We start from the raw sequence: 23,425 nt of genomic DNA on the forward strand, positions 1-23,425 counted from the left end.
TCCTTTGCTAATCTCCTTCAAAAAATGGACACTTCCTCTTTTCTTATCTTCTAAAACCTCTGCAATTTGGCTTACTATCTTATCATTCAATTGAAAATGTTTTCTCCAAAGTTTATCAATCATCACTTGTAGTTGCAAAACTAAATGTTTTTATTGTTTTTTATTTTTTGCTCAATCTCCATCTTTGTTGTTCACCTCCTCTTGGGTATTCTTTCTAGATTTTTGTGTCACTTCTCTCTCTATTTTCCTCCTACCTTTCTGATCACCTCTCAATTTCTTTTGCTGAATTTTCACCAATTTCATGCTTTCTAATTGTAAGAAGCCTTCCAATGTTATGTCCTGGACCTTCTTTTCTCTCAATATTCTCTCACTGGGATATAATAAGCTTTCGTGGATTAAAGTATCAGCTAGCCATATGCTGACAATTCCCAGATTTCTATATCTAGTGTAAGGCTCTCATCTGAACCCCACTTCAACTACACCCAGTTGAAAATGCTTAATGAAAATTCTCAACTGAATGTCCTGATCTTAAACTCAACTCAACAAAATCGAACCCCTAAATTGGTTTCTCTTCTTCAAATCTCTTCCTCACGCTGGTCCATTTTTTTTCTCAACCTCTGCCAAAGTGATATGCCAAAGTAATAATGTTACCTCTCAGACATTAATGCCTACTTATGATCTCTAGGATCAAACAGAAACTCTTCTTTAGCACATATAAGACTCATCTTATTCTATCTATCTTTTTACATATTACTCCCCTATGTACTATATGGTCTAGACATCCTGGTCCACTTGCAATTTCATACAAATCTGTTTCCTTTTCCTCTGTCTTTTCACTTGCTGTTTCCTATACCTACAATGCTCTCATTCCTCTCCTTTGCTTTTTAGAGTCCCTGAACTGACTTTCTGAAGAAACCTGACCCTAGAATCTTCAGTTGTAGTGCTTTCCCCATAAGGTTACATTCCATCTAATCTGTATGCAGTTTATATGTGTATGTACACACATGTACACACACACACACACACACACACACACACATCCCTTTCTACTATATCATAAACTTTTTTTCTTCTTTCTTTCTTTGTAACTTAGCAAAGTGCCTAACAGAGTAAGAATTTAATAAGTACCTGGAGTTTAATAAGTTGTAGGCAACTGCCTGTGTTGATTGTGTGACTTACACAGGCATCCCTAAAGTCTTAGTGCAGACTTTGGGATATCTTGTCCACCATCTGAGAACTGAATAGTGACAATGAACTGCTGCTCTAGCCTTACAAGGACCATCTTTTCTTTTTTAAAGAGATAAAGAACCTGTTGCTGATGATGCTTCACCTCATGCCTCTTTGATCTCAGCCAAGCTGATACAGGTTAGAACCTGCAATTATAGACATAGCAGAAGCCATGAGGAGGTGAAGGAAAGAAGATGAAACCTTGAAGTCATTCCTCCCTCTTCTAACATTCCTAAGGACCAGTCTAACAGGTAGCAGTTCTAGTGTAAGAACAATTTCCAGGTAGAACTGAAATTCTTAATAGCTAATATGGAATTAGAAGCTTGAGTTTGAACTACAGCTAATATTAAATCTAAACTTCACAGGATTATTGTGAGGAAAGTGCTTTATAAACAAAGTATTAAAGACATAAGATTGATTTTTAATCCATCCACTTCATATTTCATTCTAAAGGTCAGCTACTATGAGGCAATAGTCAAGAGTTCATGGAGTAAGGACTTTTCTTCAAAACTCAAAGAACCTATCTTCTATATTTCATAGAACAAAAGGCTCTTTCCAAAGATACACCTTTTAATGCTCTGTATATTTCTAGGTGTTATTAAAAATCCATGGAAAGTATCAAAATATTTATATGCTTGATTAAGGGATAGGAGAGTAGCTGTAACAGAGCATTTCTATTCTGAAGAGAAGGAAAAACAGAAACCATAGTTTCAAGTAAGAGATAATATTGAAAAGGGAAGGAAAAGCAATTCATGTATTCCTTAGAAGGGGAGAGAGGGAAGTAGTAATGATTTTTTTCCATTAATTCCAGTGGCCTTTTCTCAGTATTTATTCGTAACTTTTTTTTAAAAAGCCTTTAACCCCTTGGATCTTGCTTGCCATCTTGACATTCTTTTTTGTCTAGATTTTCTTTCTTGGTTTTGCTCCTACTTATCTGAATTTTCTCTTCCCTGTCTCCTTTGGTGAATCATCATTCAAATCATGCACCTCTAATTGGATTTGTCTGGTAGGGCTTTTTTTCTTGTCCCTCTTCTCTTTTCCTTCTATGCTACTTCCCTTGATGATTTCATCAGTGTTCACAGATTTAATTACCATCTTTATGTTAATAATTCTCACATCTAGCTATCCCACCTTAACTTCTGCTAAGCTCCCTCTTGTATCTCTGACTGACATCCCCATTCAAATGTCTAGTAAACGTCTTAAACTCAACATATCTAAAATGGTATTTAATATCTTTCCCCCTAACTGGACTTCCCTTCTTTTCCCTATTAGTATAGAGGGACAACACAATCCTCCAGTCCCCTAAGTATTATCTTCAACTGATCACTATTTTTTACTCTCCAAATTCAATCTGATGCCAAGGTCTGTTGATTTTACCTTTGTAAATTTCTTAAATATTCCCCTGATTCCAGTGAAGAAGATTTACATTTGAATCTTGCCTCAGACTCTTCCTATCTGTGAGACCCTAGGCAAGTCACTTAACCTTTGTCTCAATTTCCTCATCTGTAAAATGTGAATAATAATAATTTTATAGGGTACTGTGGAGATCAAATGAATTAATATGTACAGGGTGCTTTGCAAAATTGAAAGGGCTATGAGCTAGCTATTCTTATTTTAAGTCAAATCCATCTCTTATTCAATTCAATTAAATAATCTATTAATAACCTGCTATGTGCAAGGCACTGTGTTACCATGAGTGCTAGGAATACAAAGAATGGAATCTGTATTAAAAGTATGATAATTAAGATTTGCTTTGTCTGGATTGAATTGTCACTAACAGACGTTATAAACTAGGCCTTTCCTGACTTGAAAAGCTCATGAGAATTATGTAGTATTTAGTCATTAAAACAGTTTAATATCTTAATTTTAACATTTGCCACTGTATAGCCCACAGTATTTGGAGAAAGTCAACAATGACTTTTACTTCACACACACACTGTACTTTCTGAAGTGTTTTGGAACCCTTTCTTAATGTAAAGTAACGAACCATTTGCATTAAAAAAATGTGTGATGTGGGAAGCAACTTGCTTAGTGAAATCTCTTAGCTATACTGAAATAACACTTGCCTTTCTGCTACCTATATTCTACAAGTCTCTTTCAAATGAACTTGAAATTTCTCAGGGAAATTGTTTCATAGATTAAATACCAAATAGGATCAGAAATTTCTGATTTTAAAACAAGCTCTAAAATTCAAGTATTCAGAAAGGAAAAAAAAAGAAATTTTCCTTATGTTAAAACATTTAGGTGATATTCATCTCTAGTGATTTTAAGAGTCAATGTTAGTAAAAAAAGGAAAATATTACTGAAGAGAAAAAAATTTAAAACTACAGTGTGATTCACCTTAATCCTGCAATGCTCAATGTAGAGAGAGTAATGTACCTATTCTAAAACAGGAATTTCCTTACTCTCACTGCCATTTTTCTCTTACTGGAAAAAGATGATCAAAAATCCAGGATTTACCTGATACCTCTTTCATGTTTTCTCCTTAAAAAGGAATTTTGGTAGATTATTTTTAAAAAGTGTTATTTGAAACTTGCTCCAGACTAGTCCCTTAATGTTACTATTACTGGGCACAAATTTCTTAGTCAGAAAAATCTAAAATGAAAAAAATGAAGAAAGATATAGGTGAAGAGATTACAAAAGTAAAAAGGTAATTACAGTAATTATACCTTTACTCAAAGATTTAGAATTAAATTGGATCTAGGAGATCTTCTAGTTAAATGTCCCATTCTACAGAATCATTAAGAATAAGAGAAATATAAATCAAAATAAATCTTTTACTTTACATCTAGGAAATTAGCAAAGATGACAAAGCATATGAATGGTCAGTGATGGATGAGTTTTGAAACAGAGCTGCACTAATGAATTCTTGGTGGACCTGTGAACTGCTTAAACCATTATGGAAAATAATTTGGAAGTATGCAAATAAAATGTATATTTTAATAACAAGCACAAAACAACAGAAAATAAATGCCACAAAATTATAAATAAAATTGGCCCCAAAGATGAGACGAGAAGATATAACTCCCATCTCCTTTGCAGAGAGCAGGATGAGTGATCAAGGTGTGTAGATTTTTATATATGTTAAGATTTTTTTCTATTTATTGATTCAGTTTTGCTGTTGTATTTTTCTCCCTCTTAATCCTCTAATGCAGGGGTCCTCAAACTTTTAAAATAGGGGGCCAGTTCACTGTCCCTCAGACTGTTGGAGGGCTGAACTATAGTAAAATCAAAAATTTCGTTTTGTGGGCCTTTAAATAAAGAAACTTCATAGCCCTGGGTGAGGAGGATAAATGTCCTCAGCTGCCGCATCTGGCCTGCGGGCTGTAGTTTGAGGACCCCCTGCTCTAATGGCTCTTTGGAAGAAAGAAGAAGATGTGGGGAAATTTAGACAATGTAAAAATAAAAGATGTTAATAAAAATGTTTTTTTTTTTTTTTTAAAGAGGTTTTGATGGGAAAGTCTGCCATTATAAATGACAAATTATGTACCAAATGGGAAAGGAATTTGAGATCTAGGAGAATCAGTGAAGGAAAAAAAAAGGTGAGAGTGGAAAAAAAAAATTTTAAAGTCAATTTAAGAGAATAAAACTGAGGGAAAACATGTTTTCTTTGAATATAGTAGACCTTGTGAGTATGGTGGAAAATAAAGCATTGCTTGTGTATCACAAGTTGAAGAGAAGAAATAAAAAAGGTTTAGTGGCATTTCATTTGATGTCAAACAAGTGAACAGCAGATCATTTTGAAATAATTATTTTTATTTTTGTCTATAGATATATGTTTCTTGCTTGTATCTTTTCAGATTTTAACTTATTTAAGGCCTCTCCCTATCTTACATTTCATTATTCTACACAATTTATACACATAGCTGCCTGAAATAACAAACAGTGGATCCTATTTCCATGATGGGGAACTACCAAGAAAAGTATGGAAGGAAAATAAAGCAAGATAGGTTAAAAATAATTTACAATGACCAGAAAAGTGTTTACAACTCCTGAAGATCATTATGACAGACACTTCCTAAAATTTCAGGAATATATGATTCTACCATGTATGATTTAGAGACTATGGTTGGGTCTTAAATAAGTAAATTCAAGTCAATGAATATTTATTAGGGGATTATCATGTGTAAAGCACTGTGTGTATTTCTGTGTTATTACAGAAACATTTGCCATCTTTAAAAACTTTATAGATTATCTGGAGGTACAAAAAGACAAGGAAGGAAAGAATGGAAAAAACATGTATACAGTTAAGTAAATTCAAGTTGATTGAAGGAAGGAATCTAGAATAATAATCAGGGCTGGGAGTGGGAAAGGATAGGCAATGCACTATTTTATTTTGATCAAGGTCTCCCATAGCATCCAGGGCCATCTCCAATCATCCTAATCCTATCTGGCTACTGGACCAGAAGGCTCTGTAGGAGAAAGTGAGACAGGTGACTTTGTACAGCCTTTCCTCACTCAAATTCAATTTCTTGCATGTTATGACATCACCTGCTGATGTCACGGTCCTCTTAGAGAATGAAGGACAAACATTTACAACCTGGGTTGTATTACTAATTATAATAGGCACATGCTAACTTTATGGTCCAGTCAAACTGGTCTTCAAACTGGGGATAAGCTTAATACAGCAGAGAGAACACTGAATATGGAACCAGAAGAAGAGTTCAATCCATGACTTTATTGCACATCATCTTGATGACACCTCAGGGCCTCAGTTTTCTCATTTATAAAATGTGGAAGTTGGACTACCTGGTCTCTAAGGTCCCTAAATTCTAAATTTATGATCCTATCATGCTCATGCAGGACACTTCATCATGAAGGACACCACCCTTCATGCTCAGAGAGTGCTTTCTCCTCGCCTCAACCTTATAAAATCCCCATTTTTCTTCAAAACTCAGCTTAAGAACTATTTTCTACATGAAACCATTCCTGTTCCTCAATTGAGTGCCTTCTTTATCCAAATAAATATCATGTATCTTTATTAGTTTTTCTCTCTCCCTCCTTCCTTCCTTCTCTCTCTTCCTCTGTTCCTCTCTCCCTCTCCCCCTCCCCTCCCTCCTCTGACCCTTTGTATTTCCCTCCTTACTTCCTTCCTTTCCTCTCTCTTCCCTTTCTCCTTCCTTCCTTCCCTCCCTTCCTCCCCCTTCTTATCTACCCCTCATATTTATATATACATTTTGTTTCCCCTGATAGAAAGCAAGCTCCTTGAGAGCAGGGACTGTTTCACTCTTGTCTTTATATTCCCATTGCCTTGTACAATGCCTGGTCAGTAGAAATGTGTATTGACTGACTGAATATATTCTTTTTTTCTATGAAATAAAGCCATCTCTTGCAACAAAATTGAAAAAAAAAAAAGGCAGTTAAGCAAAACCTACCAAAATTTCAACCATGTCTGAAAGCATTTGCAACATTTCACACACACAGGCTCTCATTTTTTTTGGGAGGTGGGCACATTTTCTAAACTTTTCCCCAGGGATAAGCTTAGTCATTACATTCATAAAGCAATCAGTTTTATTGTTCTGAAAGAGATATTCTTGATGTTGTGTTTTATGCTTTTTAAAAATGGACTAGTAATTCATCAGGATGACTGCTCTTCAATGAAGAAAACTGCAAAGTTCTTCAATTAAGAATTAGGCATCAGAAGAGGTAACAATTCTGATACTTCTTCTCTGACTCTGCCCAGAAAACATTTAAAACTATACTCATTTTTAATAGGAATCTGAAAATAACGTATAAAAACTTTCTCTTATTAATTATAAAGAGGACAGGGACTTTAACTCCTATAAAAATCTACATTTTCTCCCTCATTAACTTCTTTAATTTACTAAAGAAGAAAAGGAATTAGAATGTTGCATTATTAGTCCTGTTTTGCCTAAATCTTCATGTATAGAAGTAATTTGATTCCTCAGGCTAAGTGCTTATAGAATTCCAGACAGATGCATAGAAGGAATACTTAAACAGGTGAACTAGGAAAAGAAAGGAATTTTGTAGATACAGAAATCTTCATGGTATCCTGTGCTTCATAGTATCGTGGGATACTATTAGGCTCAAAAGCAGGAAGGTATGCAAGTCTTGTGGATTATTTTTTCTAGGTTGCAGGAAAAGATGACCAGCATTCAGAATGATTGATTGCAATGACTTTTCAATAAGGATCTTTAGAGAGGAGAAAGGTCACTAATGAGTACACCATTAACATACTGAAATAAGTGTACTATGATGGGAAGAAGATGAGATTTAAATTCAGATAACTAGGGTTCTAATTCTAATTCTACACTGCTGCTTACCCTGTGTGACCTTAAATAATATCTACATCTCAGTTTCTTTTTGTGTAAAATAAAGTACTTCAAGAAACTAGGTTCTTAAAAAAAGAAATGGCAGATGTGACAATAAATTCTGGCTGATGATCTTTTAAAGAATGGAAAGAATTAGAGGGGTGCAAAAAAGGCAGGAAAAGGATAAACGACATCCCAATTTTCAATAAAGAGAAGTGGGTAGAGAATGCAAACAACCAAACAATGGGTTTCATTTTGATTCTTGGAACAATTCTAGAACATACACAATGTTTTATAAAAATTTGTTTTTCTGTTACTACTACTTCTATTACTATTACTACTTTTACTGTAGCTACTGATAAGATAAAAAAAAAAAAAAAATAAGATTAACCTTAAGCTGTTCATCCACAACCCTTGTAACTTCTCCAGCCATTGATTCTAACTTCTCCTCAATTGAATTGGATGATAAACCATTGGCTCCTACCCATGATGCACCACCAACATGGTATAGATTTGGTAACAACTGAAAAACAAAAGAAAATAACTATTTAGTGGTCAAACAAAATAAATATCAAAAGTATAATAAATCTAGAATTATATTTTTATCAACTATATGGTTTATAAGGAAGAAAAAGAATTCAATACTTTAGTCCAATCCTGTGAAGGATTTTTCAGGAGGTAAGGATGTTGGGGTATAATTTTAAGAATCAAATACTTTAAAATATTTCTTAATGATTAAAAATTGATTTTCCTTCATTCCTGGCCTCCCCATAGAAAAAGAAAAAAGAAAAACAAAACCCCTGTAACAATTATACATAGTAAAAGCAAAGCAAATTCCTGTACTGTGGAAGAACAAAAAATTAATGCCTGAATCTGTTTTAAATCAATCCAGAAGTAGGAAGCACACTTTATCTTTAGTCTTCTTGAACTGTGGTTAGTCATTGGGTTTATCTGAGTTCTTAAATTTTTAAAAAATTTTTACAGGTTTTTTTTAGTGTTGTAATTTTTTTTTAGGTTTTCAATAATTGTGAAATCAGGAGGAATTGAGTTTAAATACAGTATCAGACATTTAACACTAGCTGTGTAACCCTGGATCACTTAAGTCACTTAATCCCAATTGCCTTACAAAAAAAAAAAAAAAAAGAAATTTGGGGACTCAAAAAAATCACCATCAGTCCAACCTTCTCATTTTAAGGATAAGGAAAAGGAATTTCAGAAAAATAATTTGTCCAATATCACACAGCCATGACGGCAGAGCAAACTAAAACACAAGTCTTCTGACTTACAGTACAATACATGCTCCACACTTCATCACATTACTGGGCCAAATTCTAATTTAGGAAAAGCTCTTCCTGAGGTAGGGGTGAGATGCTATGGCATAGGTCAAATGGTGAAAGAGGTTTGGACTCTATTCATAATTTAATGCAGAACTTTGGATTAATCACCATTTCTCTGATCATCAATTCCTTATCTACTAAAGAAGAGGGATTATTGTGCTACATGGTTGCTAAAATCTCCTTTTAGCCCTGAAATTTTAAAATGTTATGAATTCTCAGAAAAATATTTTCCATAAGTCTTTGGTACAATCTAAAGTTGGCTTTAGTTGACTGATAATCTAGTCTATAATTAATATAAACTGTCTGGACTTTGCTCTTCCACCTATATTTTATCCCAGAGAAGACAGCAGAAATCAAATGGCTCAATTATGATTATTATTAATGACTCTGGTAAAAGTTTGTAGGAAAGATGACTAAAATAATTTGCTAAATGAAATTATTATTGCTTGATTTTAATTATCAATACAAAATCAATACAAAAAGTCTTATCATCACAAATAATAAAACATCAACTATTACTTAATAAAGGTCCTATTATACCATGACTACAATTGTTGTTTTAATGTCAGACTTTAATATGTCTTGGAGTGAAGCTTACCGTTTTGGAGTTCTTAGCATCACGCATAAGCCTTTCAGCTGATTTTAGATCTTCCTGGATGGCATCCCCACCACAGTTACGTAAAGAGTTGAGATGGTCTTGTACTTTTACACATATTCTGTCAATCATCTAATTCATAAGATGGGGGGGAATGATAGCATACAACAGAGTTAACAACCAGTATTCAGATGTAACAAATAAAATACCACAGAATGAAAAAGAAAAGAAAATCTAGACATATAGGTGAACATGTTGAAACTGGAATTTCCTAGTTAACAAAAATATAACAAAATATCAATTCTTGAAAACATAGTGCCATGTTTAACATATATTTGATCACTTGCTGTCTAGGGGAGGAGGTGAGGGGAAGGGATATAAAAAAATTAGAACACAAGGTTTTGTAAGGGTGAATGTTGAAAACTATCCATGTATACATTTTGAAAATAAAAAGCTTTAATTAAAAAAAGACACATGGTATCCCCAAAGTTTTCCATGCTCCAGACTTAGTAAGGATGATATAACAACTATAACTGTATTTTCCATTGATCATTCAAGAATTTCAAATTTCTCAGTCAGTATTGGCTGAACATCAAATCCTATTATAAAAGCAAGAAGTACCGGAAAAGATGTGGGAAGAAATTTGGATGAATGTAGTTTGACTCTTGGAATTTGTTTTGGGAGTATATATTAACATAAAAGCTTTCAATTCACTGCTATAATTATAAAAATAATTTTCTTAAAATAGAAGGGTGACTATTGCTTCCCTTTAAGAACTCTCACTGGCTCCCTATGACATGTAGCTTAAACATCACCTTCTTGGTTGGCTTTTAAAACTATTAACAATTAACAATTAATTGTGTTCCAATCTACCTTTTCAGGCTTTACTATCACCTTCAGAGTTTCTATATTGTATCTGTATTGTAATGTGTTCGTTCTCTCTCTCTCTCTCTCTCTCTCTCTCTCTCTCTCTCCTCTCTGTACCTTTGTCCAAACCAAGACGTTTGCCTGGAATATACTCCCTTGACACCTTTACTTCCTTCAGCACTCAGCTCATTTCTCCTCTGAAGCCTCTTCTGAGCCACTTAGTAAAAACTAGGTTTTTTTTAGTACTTTTTCCCAACTTAAATAGTCAAGTATACATTTATATATATTTACATTTTTGGTTCCTGCCCTGCTGGTCTCCATGAAGAATTAGAATGTTACATATATATATATATATATATATATATATATATATATATATATATTATACATATCTAATTTTATATATATATATATATATATATATATGTATTTTAACATTTTGGATCCCTATTCCAGGTCTCCATGCACAATCAGGACTCTATAGTTTCATCTTTGTAGCCTCAGTGAATAGAACAGTATTCTGCATACATTTCACATTTAATAAGTGCTTACAAGATTAAATTGGATTAAGCAGGATAAAGGGAAAGAAAGATTAGGTTAAATAGAAGACTCTGCTTTGTATCCACTTTTAGCTTATTAAGATAATAACATACCTAAAGTTATTGCTTTTTCCTGCTGTAATATACCGTTCCTGCCAAATTAACTATAACCGGATCACTTCCATAATATTCTAAGATTTTGTTCATATTTAAACTTCAATAAAAAAAAAAAAAACAACCTAAAGATTGTTAGGGCAGTCAAGGACCAATTACTTCTTTTCAACATCTATATTTATTTAGGGAAAAACAGTAATCAACACTAAAATCCAGTATAAGCAATACCCCATGGTGTTTTCAAATTTTCAGTTCCCTTTTACAACAATATTAATTTAGGCATTCTTGTTTTTTTGTATGTAAAATAAGATTAGTTTTAAAACTTGTATGTTATCTGAGTTTTATATTTGTGAAACAAATGTTTATAAATCAGTGAGAATCTATATACTGAATGTGTTGTATTTATTTGGAAAGAATTTACAGCATCTTCTATCCTAAGATTGGAGATCAAGCAGAAAATGTTTGTGACATGTACTATGGTGCCTACTTCTTCTGTCCCATTCTCAATGGAGGCTAGAGACCAGAAAAAAGACTCATCAAGATCTGATATAGATACTTGTACTAAAATTTTAAGTTATTCAAAGAGATGGAGATTAGGAAGGAGATAATTCTAGTCATGGAGAAACCCTTTTTATTATACTTGTATTTATTTATAAAATATATATCTATATATTATTTATATTATATATAATGATATATTATGCTATAAATTGCATAAAATATATTATAATATAATATTATATGTAACAATATATAAAATAAATTTAAATTACAATTATCAATTTTATCTTTTTTTTTTTAGTTTTGTAAAGACAGCCTTTACTTGGAACCGAATAGGTCAACTACTTTGGGTAATATTTTGTGTATGTTATGCAAGCATGCATGTGTGTGTGTGTGTACACATATCTTGGAGAATAGACTTCTAAGTATGTTAAACATTATAACATCTACAAAAAATGATAATTTTATATCTTCTTTACCTATGATTATTTCTTCAATTTCTTTTTTCTGTTTTTATAGCTAAAGTCAAAGTTTCTAGTACTATGTCAAAAAGAAATGATAACACACATTTTTGTTTCACTCTTGAATTGATTAGAAAAGAGTAGTATATCTCTTCTTTTCTGGAAGCTCGGGTTTAGATGCATGCTATTTATCATGTTTTTGATTAACCTGATTTTTTGAATTTTTATTTTCAGTTTCAAATTCTTAACTTTCTTTCACTCTTACCCTCAGTAATTGAGAAGGCAAAACCCAAAATATTTATTATACAGATAAAGCTATGCAAAACATTTTATTATTGTCATTTTAAGGAAAGGTCCACACCTTATACTAATATAAATTCCAAATGAGGATATGACCTACGTAGAAAATGTCTTAAACAAACTATAATGATATGGAAAAAGTAACCTATCATATATCTGTGGATTAAAAAAAAAAAAATCATGACCAAAGAAGGAATAGAGAGGATCGTAGAAGATAAAATGGATAGTTTTGAAATTAAAAACAAAACTAACAAAACTAAAGATTAAATGAAAAATAATTTTAGAAAAAAAATTACAGCAAGGTTCTCCAATAAGGGCCTCATTTCCAAAATATATGAGAAATCAACTGAAATTTTTAAGAAAAAGAGGCATTTCCTCATTGATAAGTGGTTTAAAGATATGTGTACAGCATTCAAGAGGGAAAAAACCAAGTGATATAAAAAAAGGTCCTAAATTACTATTAATTACAGAAATGCTAAATAAAGCAAGTCTGAGATTATATCTTACATCCTTCAAAATTTAAAAAATGATTTAAAAAAAGTGATACCTATTGGAGGAGCTGCTAAAAATCAGGAACACCAATGTAATATTGATGGAACTGTGAATGAATGTGATTGTTCTATAAAGATATTTGGAATTAAATATCGAAAATGGCACATCCCCTTTGACCCAGCTATCCCATTAATGGGTTTATACTCAAAAGATAAGAAATAAAGAAGAAAATATCTTGTACAGAAATATATATAGCAAGTCTTTCTGTGGTGGTAAAGAAGAAAAAGGAAATTAAGAGAAAGTCCATCAAATAAAAAGTGAATGAATAAATTGTAGTAACAAGTGTTACAAAGTAGTATTGTGCTATTAGAAATGAGGAAATGGATAATTTTTAAAAGTCACAGAAAGACTATTATGAACTAATGAAGGGTGATATGAGCAGAACTAGAACAATTATAACATCAATGTTATAAAAAATTAATAATTTTGAAGACTTATAAACTGAAGAAGAATGAAATTAACACAAAGAGAATAATTTATACAATAATGGCAGTATAAAACAAAAATTCTGAAAGTTGCAAAAATTGATTTATACAGTGATCATTCCAATTCCAGAGCACCAATGATAAAATATCCTGTTATACAAAAGTGAACAAGTTAGAATTATGTGTGTCTCTTTGTGTATATGTGTATTTGTATACAGCCATTGAAGAAATTTATTTTGTTTCACAAAGAATATTTGTTACAAGAATTTTTTTCTTTATCTAAACCCCACCCCTAATAAGGAAAGAGGCAAGAGAAAGTAAATTTCTGTTAATTTTTTAAAAATATATGTGTCACAAACTTTTAGATAATGTCACTATATTGTTAATTTTAGTTAACTTTTTATGGGAAACTATTTATGAAGTAGGAATAATTTGTAAATGTTTTTACAAACAAACAAAAACAAAAACAAAAAGGACCACATCAATAAAACCTTTAAGAAAAAGTTATTTTGGGACAGCTAGGTAGCACAATGGATAGAGCTACTAGCACTGAAGTAAGGAGGACCTGCGTTCAAATTTGACCTGAGTTCAAATCTGACCTCAGACATTTAACACTTCCTAGCTGTGTGGCCCTGGGCAAGTCACATAACCCAATTGTCTCAGCAACAAAAAGAGAAAGTAATTTCTTTCAGATTGGTGTGAGAGAATAAGTAAATTTAAGTAGATAAGTGGAAAGAACAATGGGTTTGGAGTCAGAGGACTTCAGTTCAAAAATCTACTTTGATGTTTATTTTATGTGGTTTTTGATGTTATTTAACTCCAGATCTCAGTTTCTTAATCTGAAAAAATGAGGCTGGACACAATGGCCTCTAAAGTCTCTTTCAGTTCTAGATTTTCAAGCCTATGACTCTCTGTTGTATTTTTAATTTTTATAATCTGCACAGATAACTCAAGTCAACAAGCATTTATTAAGTATCTATTTATGGTAGACAAGGGGTTAAACAATAAGGATACTAAATGGCTCAGTAGATAGAGTGCTAGGACTGGAGTCAGGAATTTTATTATTGTTTTTTAGTTTTTTCAGACTTCATGTAGGATTTTATTGGCAGAGATACTGGAATGATTTGCCATTTTCCTCTCCAGCTCATTTTATAAATGAGGAAACCAAGACAAACAGTTACACCATAGTAAGTATCTGAGGCAAAATTTGAACACAGGTCATTCTAACTGCAGGCCTGGTACTAGATCACCTATCTGCCCATCGAAATTCAATCCAGCCCTAGATACTTACGACTGTGTGACTATGAACTATCTTCATCTACTGCAGAAGAAAATGGCAAACCACTCCAGTATCTTTGCCAAAAAGTCCCATGGATAGTATGGTCCACAGGACCACAAAGTGTTAGACATGACTGAACAAATGAACAACAATAACAGTACTATCTGCCAGGCATGGTGCTAAATGCTAAGGATATAAAGGAAGGTAAGTCCTCAAGAAACTTACAGGCTAACAGGAGAGATAATACTTAAATATTACATACAAATAAGAGATATACGGATAAAATAGAAATAATATATAGAGAAGATCTTAGCAGAGAAGTAGTATGATAGATTTTAAGGAAGCTAGGTGAAGATAAGAGGGAAGAACATTCCAGAAAATAAGAAAAGCCAGAACAAATCTGCAGTGAATGAAGACAGAATACACTGTGTAAGAAATAGCAAAGAGACCAGTGTCATTGAATCCTAGAATACAAAGAGGGAACTTAAGTGAAAGTAAGACAGACAATGTAGGAAGACAAGTTATGAAGTGCTCTAAAATCCAAAGAGAAGATTTTATATTTGACCCTAGAAGTAGAGGGCCACTGGTGTTTACTGAATGAGTGGGGTTGGACGTGGCATGATATGGTCAGAGCTCTATGTTAGGAAGATCACTTTGATGAATAAGGGAAGAATTTAGGAACAAAGAAAATTCTATATAAATAGAATTACAAAATATAAAATAGATTATTTTGATAATATAAAAATTAAAAATGTTGCACAAGCAAAACAAATGCAACCAAAATTAAAAGGAAGACAGAAAATTGGGGGAAATTTTTATAACAAATATCTCTGAGAAAGGCCTCATTTCTCAAATATATAAAGAACTAAGTCACATTTAGAAAAATATCAGTCATTCCCCAAATGATAAATGGTCAAAGAGCATGAAGAGGCAATTTTAAGACAAAGAAATCAAAGCTATCTATAGTCACAATGAAAATATGCTCTAAATCACTATTATCAGAGAAATGCAAATTAAAACAACTTCCTCACTTCATACCTATCAGATTGGCTAACATAACAAAAAAAAAAAAAAACACTCAGGGATCTAAGAGAGCTTTGAGAAAAACTAAAATATTAATGGGTGAAGCTGTGAACAGATCATGTCATTTTGGAGAGGAATTTGGAATTAGGTCCAAAGGGTAATCAAATTGTGGATACCCCTTGATCCAGCAATACCACTACTAGATCTGTTTTTTTTAAAAAAAAAAAAAAAGAAGGGAAAAAAATGGAAAAGGACCTATTCACATAAAAATATTTATAGCAGCTCTTTTTGTGGTGGCTAAGAACTAAAAATTGAAGACATGCCCATCAACTGGAGAATGGCTAAACAAGTTGTGGTATATGATTGTGATGGAATATTATTGTGCCATGAGAAATTAAAAGCAGGATGATTTTAGAAAAATGTGAAAGGCTTACATGAACTGATGCAAAGTGAAAGGAATAGAACCAGGAAAATGTTGTACACAATAATAGCAATATTGTTCACTGAAGAACTGTGAATGGCTTATCTATTCTCAGCAATACAATGTTCTAAGACAATCCAAAAGAACTAATAATGAAGCATATCATCTGCTTGCAAAGAAAGAACTAATATGGTTGGAAAACAGACTGAAGCATGCTGTATTTTTCTCTCTCATTATTTTCCTTTTATTCAAGTCTTCTTATATAAAATGATTACTATATGGAAATGTTTTACATAAGTGCACATGTATAACACTGTGTGTGTATGTGTGTGCACGCACGCACATGTGCGTATAAATATAACATCTGATTGTTTAACGTCTCGGAGAGAGGAAAGCAGGAAGAGAGAGAGAGGAAGAGAGAATTTGGAACTCAAAATATAAAAAAACAACAACAAAAAAACAAATGTTTTAACATGTAATGGGGGGGGGGGGGAGCGGAGAGAAAGGGGAGGACAGAGCCAAGATGGTAGAGGGTAGATGAGTCTTTGTCTCTTCCTGGCTACCCTCAGATCAGAACCAGATCAAGCCTCTGAATAGGTTTTGAAGTGACAGAACCCACAAATGTTTGGAGTGTAACTTTCACAGAAGATATTTTGGAAGAACTTCAGAAAAAGTTGGGCAGGGGGGAGAAGAAGGTTGCAGACCAGCATAGACCCAGTCCAGCACAGGCAAGGAGACCCAGGGCAGAGAGGTTTTCTTGTGCTGGGGAAATTTAGTGGGAGGCTTTTAGCCAAAATACAGCAGTGTTGGTTACTCTGCCCTGGTTCAGAAGCCAGTGTATCAGCAGACTATCTGTGAGACATCCAACATAAGTACAAAAGGCAAATAATGAACCCTGAACCCCAGCATAACAAGCGTTACTTGGCCATGTCCAACTAGCACAAGAACTAAGCTGGCAACACTAGGGCAGCTTGAAGTTGCTGTTGCTTGTAGAGGAAGGTTGGGACAACATCCCTTTTGCCCTAACAGCAGACCTCAACCTTTAAAAATGAGCAAAAAAAAAAAAAAAGAGCTCTGACCATAGATAGTTTTTAGGGAGACAGGGAAAAGCACATAATTGGGGGGGAGAGGGGGAGAAAGTAAAATAATAAAAAGAAAAAATTTAAAGATCACATTGATAATTCAGTGGAGAATGAACTGGGATGAGCACAAATATGAGGCAGGAAGAACAACTTGCTGGCTTTTGCAATAGTCTAGGCACATTATTGCTATTATTTTCATCATGTTGATGGCAAGTATCAGAGAAGAGAATAGGGGATAAAATTAGCACAGATTTATATGACAATATAAAGGATGCTTGTTTTTAATAAGTAAAATAATTTCATATTTCCTTATATGTATCAATTCTGGAACCCTCAAATTGGACAATTAATATGAAATCTCCTTCTAATAAAAGAAAGATTTTGTTGTTGTTGTTGGAAATGTCCAAAACAAACAAAAGAAAAGTTTATGGCAACAGTATTATCCCATCTCTACTTCAACTTTATCTTTAATAATCTACTAATCTAATTAAGTATCTTTCCAAGGAAGGGGGGAAGGGGAAGTGGGAAGATAGACATCTCTCCTGTTATTCTATCATAAAAGCAGGCCAAGAAAACCCGTATATCTGGAATGAAAAAAGTAAATAATGTTGAATAATAAATGACAATGCAAGTAGTATTTAGTCAAGATTAAGGTTTCCATACTTGTTGTGTGGTGCTAGTAACAATGCCTTGTTGTAACCGGTAGGCCTGCTCCTGGAGATATTTTCTTGTCTCATGATTCCGAAGCAAATAGTTTTCTATCTGAAAGTGAAACAAAAATAAATGTCAGAAATACCTTTCAGTTCTGGCAGAAAACCAAGTCTATGACAGGTCTCTGCTGAACTTCACAACCATTCTGCACATGACTTGATTCAACATCATCAACAAAAAAGAAGAAAAAAACACAATTATAATGATTTGTAATTATTTAGTAAAAAATTTAGTCTAAGACATGAAATTACTTTTTTTAAGACATGAAATATTAGATTCAATATTTGACAAGTGGAAGCCATTATTTAATTGCTTGTATGGTTTACATATCCCATTTATTGATTATAAGAATTTCTTCATATGCTCACAAATACACATGCAGTTTAAGGCCACTCATACATATTGTATATCTCAAAGAGTACAGTATGTAATAAGCATTTTTCTAAGGGTAAATTGCAAAAACAGTTATGTATTTAGAAGGATAATATAATGGTAATATTAATAATAGTGACATTTCTACAGAGTTTTAAAGCTTCTGAAGAACTTGACACGCATTACATCTGAGGTTCACAATAATCCTTTGAGGCAGTATTATTACTATTATAATTGTGTTTTAGATAAAGAGTTAGTATGAGCCCAGGTCTTATTGAGTTCAAATTTGGCACTCTAACCAGTATATCATGGTACCTTCTGAGTCATGAATATTAGGATATATTCATAATGACTGGACAAACCACAATTTCTCTTCAATAAATCTTAATTTTCCCTGGTAACTTTAATATATATATATGTGTATACACACACACACACACACACACACACACATTATATATATATATATATATATATATATATATATTTTTTTTTTTTTTTTGGCTGAGGCAATTGGGATTAAGAGACTTGCCCAGGGTTACAAAGCTAAGAAGTGTTAAGTGTCTGAGACCAGATTTGAACACAGGTCCTCCTGACTTCAGGGCTGGTGCTCTAGTCACTGTGCCACCTTGCTGCCCCCTAATATTATTTATTTTAAGCTGAAACAACAGTTAATGAGGGAATGTATTTTTGTGAGAAATAAAGGATTTAGACTTTTGCATTTTCCTTAATACCTCCCATGATATAAATGAGAAGAAACCTTTAATAAACAACATCAAGCAGATTTAATTAAATCATTTGTATACTAACCATGTGTCTTTAATATCCACCTCCAATATTCCATTCAAAGAAATTTTTTTCCAATTAATAAATGATGGGCAAGTTTCACCATCTGCTTTTTATATCATTAAACCATTTTTATCTTTTAATTCGCTATCTCCTAATTTAGAAACAGTAATAACCAGAAGGCTTTAAGTGTTTTTCTGCTTTTCATTTTAGTTTTGCATATGCTAAAATGACTACTCAATATCAATTAGTTGCAATTAAAATAAAATTGATAATTAGTATGGTCCCTGGAAACTTGAAAGGAAGACAAAATGTAGCATGTCACTAAACAGAAATGAAGAAATCATAAAAATCCCAAGGTCTACAAAAGAAGGAAATTAAACACCATTAAAATGACACATTAATACCATAGCATTATATTACATTATAGTTCTCTTAAAGCTCCAATGGTAAGTCCTATCTTTTCAAGGTCATAATACTAGCAATAGAAGAAAATGTTTCTTCCAGAAAGATCTTCACACTAAAGTATTTTAGTCCAGCACAAAGTGGAACATGGGCTCAGTTCCATCCCTTAGGTTAACTGTTCTGCCTCATTTTGCTCCTAAGAACAACTAGGGTCCAGCTCATTCATTCTGAAGTTTGGGCTTATAGCTCTTATTGCTGAGATCTTATAGCCTTCCCAAAGGCAGCTTGAATCTGTCAACCAGACTAAAGATTTTGGCCTGGAGAAGCCAGAGCCAAACAGAGCAGGAAAGAACAACTGTGCAGAGACTAACACAATTATTTTCTGTAGTGAAAAACAGCTTGCAAGCAGAGAGGGAAACCACACATGCTGGGGCTCCTCTTAATAGAGAGGGCCATTCTAATGTGGGCAAATTTCAATACATATATTAGTGACTACACAGTGAACTGTAGTCTAGACAATGAGGGGTAAGAGCAACAATAACACAAGTTGGATTCATAGCAGAGCTTCATGACCAGAACAATGGTACCATAAGTGCTTGTCTGAGCCCAGAGATCACCTGGTATGGTATGGAAACCATTCTGGGATTTTACTGTGGTTGAGTTCATCTGTGGAGTGAGTGCAAAAAATCGTTTTAATGCTAAGTTCAGGATACAGCTTACTTGCTGCATAAGCTTAAGTTTCTCCTAAAACTATCCTGATAAATTTATGGTTCCTCTGCAGATGAAGTACTGTTGCTTTATAGACTATGTAGCCTATTTATCTATAATGTGAAAATATAAAGTTCCTCTTGGGGAGACAGCTCAAAAAGGATATGGCTTGAGAGGATAACTCTTTACAAATGGCTTTAACATTGTGCATGCACGCACGCGCACACACACACACACACACACACACACACCATCATCATCAAAAGGATAGTACTGAGAGAAATTATTATTAATAATTAAAGATTTGGAAGAGATCCAGAGTCCTCACCCCCTACCCCTCCTTTCTCTAAAATCCTCATTTCAAGGCTTAGCATGTGAAGAACAGGACTGATGATTGCAGATAGGATCGATATTCTTCTCAGTCTGGGAATTGTTACTCCCAACCTTAAGAAATTTGATCTAAGGTTAAATTCTTGATGGTTGTCTTCTGCTCAAATCTGTGTGGGGGATAATGATCTTTTGTCTAGATTTGGAGCAATCTGGAAGTAAATGACATGATCAAAGTTACACACACATATCCTCTGTCACTCATTAGAATAGGTGCACCTCTCATTACAATATTAATTTTTCATTATTGTTTAACCAGTCAGAGTTTATTGCCATCCTCAGAAACAATCAGCATTTGATCGTTACTGATCCATTTTATTGGTAATATGGTAGCATTATTGATAAAAATGATTAATTACCTAGAAACTATGTCTCAAATTTTCTAAACATCACAAAACTGGAGTCATCCAGTGTAACATCAACGATAGAATATCCAAATGCCAGAGGTTATAAAGGAAAATGCATAAAACCATACTTCTCATATATCCTTGAGTGCAGGAACCCTTTCTGTAGTCAAGGCTGGACCATATACCAATTTTAAAAGAAGGAGTAAAAAGGGATAGAGACTTAGAGTTTAAAGGTCATTGAGTAATATAGCCAGCATAGCAAGAATCCACAAGATAGCTACATACTGACCCAAATTAAAGCAAAAAGATTTTAGTGTATTTTTTTTAAGTTGGTAAATATAGGAAGCAGGATCACATATTTATTGTTCCTGTTAAAGCAATTAAATAATTCTTGTGAAAGGACTAAATATTTATATTTCTCCAACCAGCTGAGAATAATGTATCAGACTAAAGGCAAACTTTATATGAGAATATAATTATACAATTCTCCCAGGATAAAATGAATTTTTTCCTTTTAAGATCTTGGGTATTAACTGCGTGTAGATGGATTTGTAAATTTATTTTGTACTTAGCATGGAATAATTAATATATTGGCTCTGGGCTTATATCCCCTCTACTAGGTTCCAAGAAAGCATAAGTCAAAGTCTAAATAATTTTGTTTCCCCTAGCATCAAGTATATTTCTCTGAGAAGAGTAGATACATTAAAAAAAAAAAAGAGTAGATACATAATAGTTGTTAAAAACAATTTTAACAATGTTAAAAGTTAACACCAAGAAGAACTTAAGGCTATATAGGCTATGGAATATTTATTAAAAAACACTTGCCAAGAACAACAAAAACAAAAACAATTTCAAGTTCCAAATGGACTCACATGCATGAAATGATTCATCTACAATTAACCATGCCTTCAACTTCATAATCACACATTCTTTCTAGGAAGTCAGAAACACTAAGAGACTAGGGTTTTATCTCTCACTAATAATTGTTAACTTTGGTTATTTCTTCATTGAAATTTAATGACACACCAAGCTTAATTCTTGACGAACACAGTAGTGTCCCTTTGGCAATATCAGGGGTATTGTGATGGCAAAGAGAAAATATAGTTATAATACTCTTATGACACAAATTCATTGTAAGAAGACTTGTGCCAGTTAAGTTTTTTTTCAGGATTAAGCCCACTATGACGTATTCTCTCTCCCGTTCCCTTTAATAGGACCTTTCTCCTTACTCTAGATAATTCTGATAAATCTAACTTTCCAGTTAATGGATTACTCTCACCTCATGGAGTATTTCCTTTCTTCTGGTTAATTGTGAGTTCCCTTGAGGAACTTATCTGTTTCTTTGCTAACTATATGCTCTCCTAACTCTATTTCATATTTGCCACTCCTGATGCCCATTTTACCTCTTATTTTGTCTATAACCTCTTCTCCTAAACAAAACAGTCTTTTTGTACAAGAAACAAAAAGTGAGTTCTCACTTCTAAAACATATGATGCTGGAAAAGTCACTATCTTTTCTGTGCTTCATTTTTCACCTTTGAAATAGTAGTGATGATTATTATTACTACATTGATCACTCCAAAAACTACACCAAGGGAAGTATTTTGTGAACTCTAAAGTATGATGTAAATGTGAGGTGTTACTATAATTATTTTCATTAATTCTTTTTCCAAGAATAAACCATTTATACAATACCTTCTGCAGTGCCTCCTCTGTTTTTTCAGGATTTGTCTTAAGTGCTTGGGAAGCATCATACATGGGAATGGGCATAAACCTCAAAGTATAATTCCTAAAAATGAAAGGGAAAATGTATTATTACAAAATAATTCATAGCATAATAGTGAATCAATTGCTTTTGAATAATGATATTCATTAGAAAGGACAATAAGCAAAAGCATTGCAAGCTCCAAATTTACTTCAGGCAGTTGGATCAAGGATAAACATTTTTCAACAGATTATATGTTATAACATTACTGCAATTTGTTTATATGTGTCTAAAATAATCTATATACTTTCCAAGTTTGTGTTAAATATATCATATAAACTGAATTTACAGGTTGAGAACATCATTCCAAAGTTTGGGATAGCCTATTCAAGCCTAAATGACATTCATATTTGATTTACAGTCACTAGCCTTGAAAGAAATTCTGAATTTGTTGTTGTTTACCAGTTTCAAACAAACCATGTTAAAAAGAAAATGATCACATAAGCAGTGGCACAGTGGAAGAACTCTGGATTAACACCTAAAACATCTCTGTCATTGATAATCAATACAATATTGGATTTCACAAGTCATTTAATCTCCCTAGACTTCATTTTTCCTCCATTTGAATGATATTGTACACGATAATACAATATACTAAAAGTAACTATCTTCATTACTTGGGTCAGTGAGAATCTTTGGGGGTAGAATTGTAGCTCTTGTGCTTTCTTTTCCCAAAAACTACCTGACATGTGATTTCCTAGTAGACAGGTTTTACTGCAATGAATAATAACTTATTCTATACATTTGCTACCATAAAAATTCCCTATTCATTAATACCATTTACCAGCTAAATTCTTTTTTACAAAAGACTCCAGAGAGAAAGTAGGTCCCAGTGGATCCCCTTTATCAGACTTAACAACTTCTATTAGAATAGTACACTAGCAATTAATTCCTAAACATAGATTATTAATTGGGAATTACTCTTAGATAACAATATAATTACATTATGC

General features: G+C 33.0%; 1 protein-coding gene across 6 annotated transcripts in view; it reads right to left on the reverse strand.

Moving 5' to 3' along the window:
• The window catches only part of CARMIL1 (capping protein regulator and myosin 1 linker 1), a 344,450-nt gene that overhangs the window by 64,858 nt on the left and 256,167 nt on the right, over positions 1-23,425 (reverse strand). For all 6 annotated transcript variants that reach the window (XM_031946771.1, XM_031946768.1, XM_031946772.1 and 3 more), the window contains 4 exons: positions 22,406-22,499; positions 17,659-17,757; positions 9,435-9,563; positions 7,891-8,022 (listed from right to left, as the gene is read on the reverse strand). In XM_031946771.1, the coding sequence (XP_031802631.1) occupies positions 7,891-8,022; positions 9,435-9,563; positions 17,659-17,757; positions 22,406-22,499 (454 nt within the window). The remainder of the gene's footprint in view (positions 1-7,890; positions 8,023-9,434; positions 9,564-17,658; positions 17,758-22,405; positions 22,500-23,425) is intronic.

This window comes from Sarcophilus harrisii, chromosome 1 (genome assembly GCF_902635505.1).
Source record: "Sarcophilus harrisii chromosome 1, mSarHar1.11, whole genome shotgun sequence".
Lineage (NCBI taxonomy): Eukaryota > Metazoa > Chordata > Mammalia > Dasyuromorphia > Dasyuridae > Sarcophilus > Sarcophilus harrisii.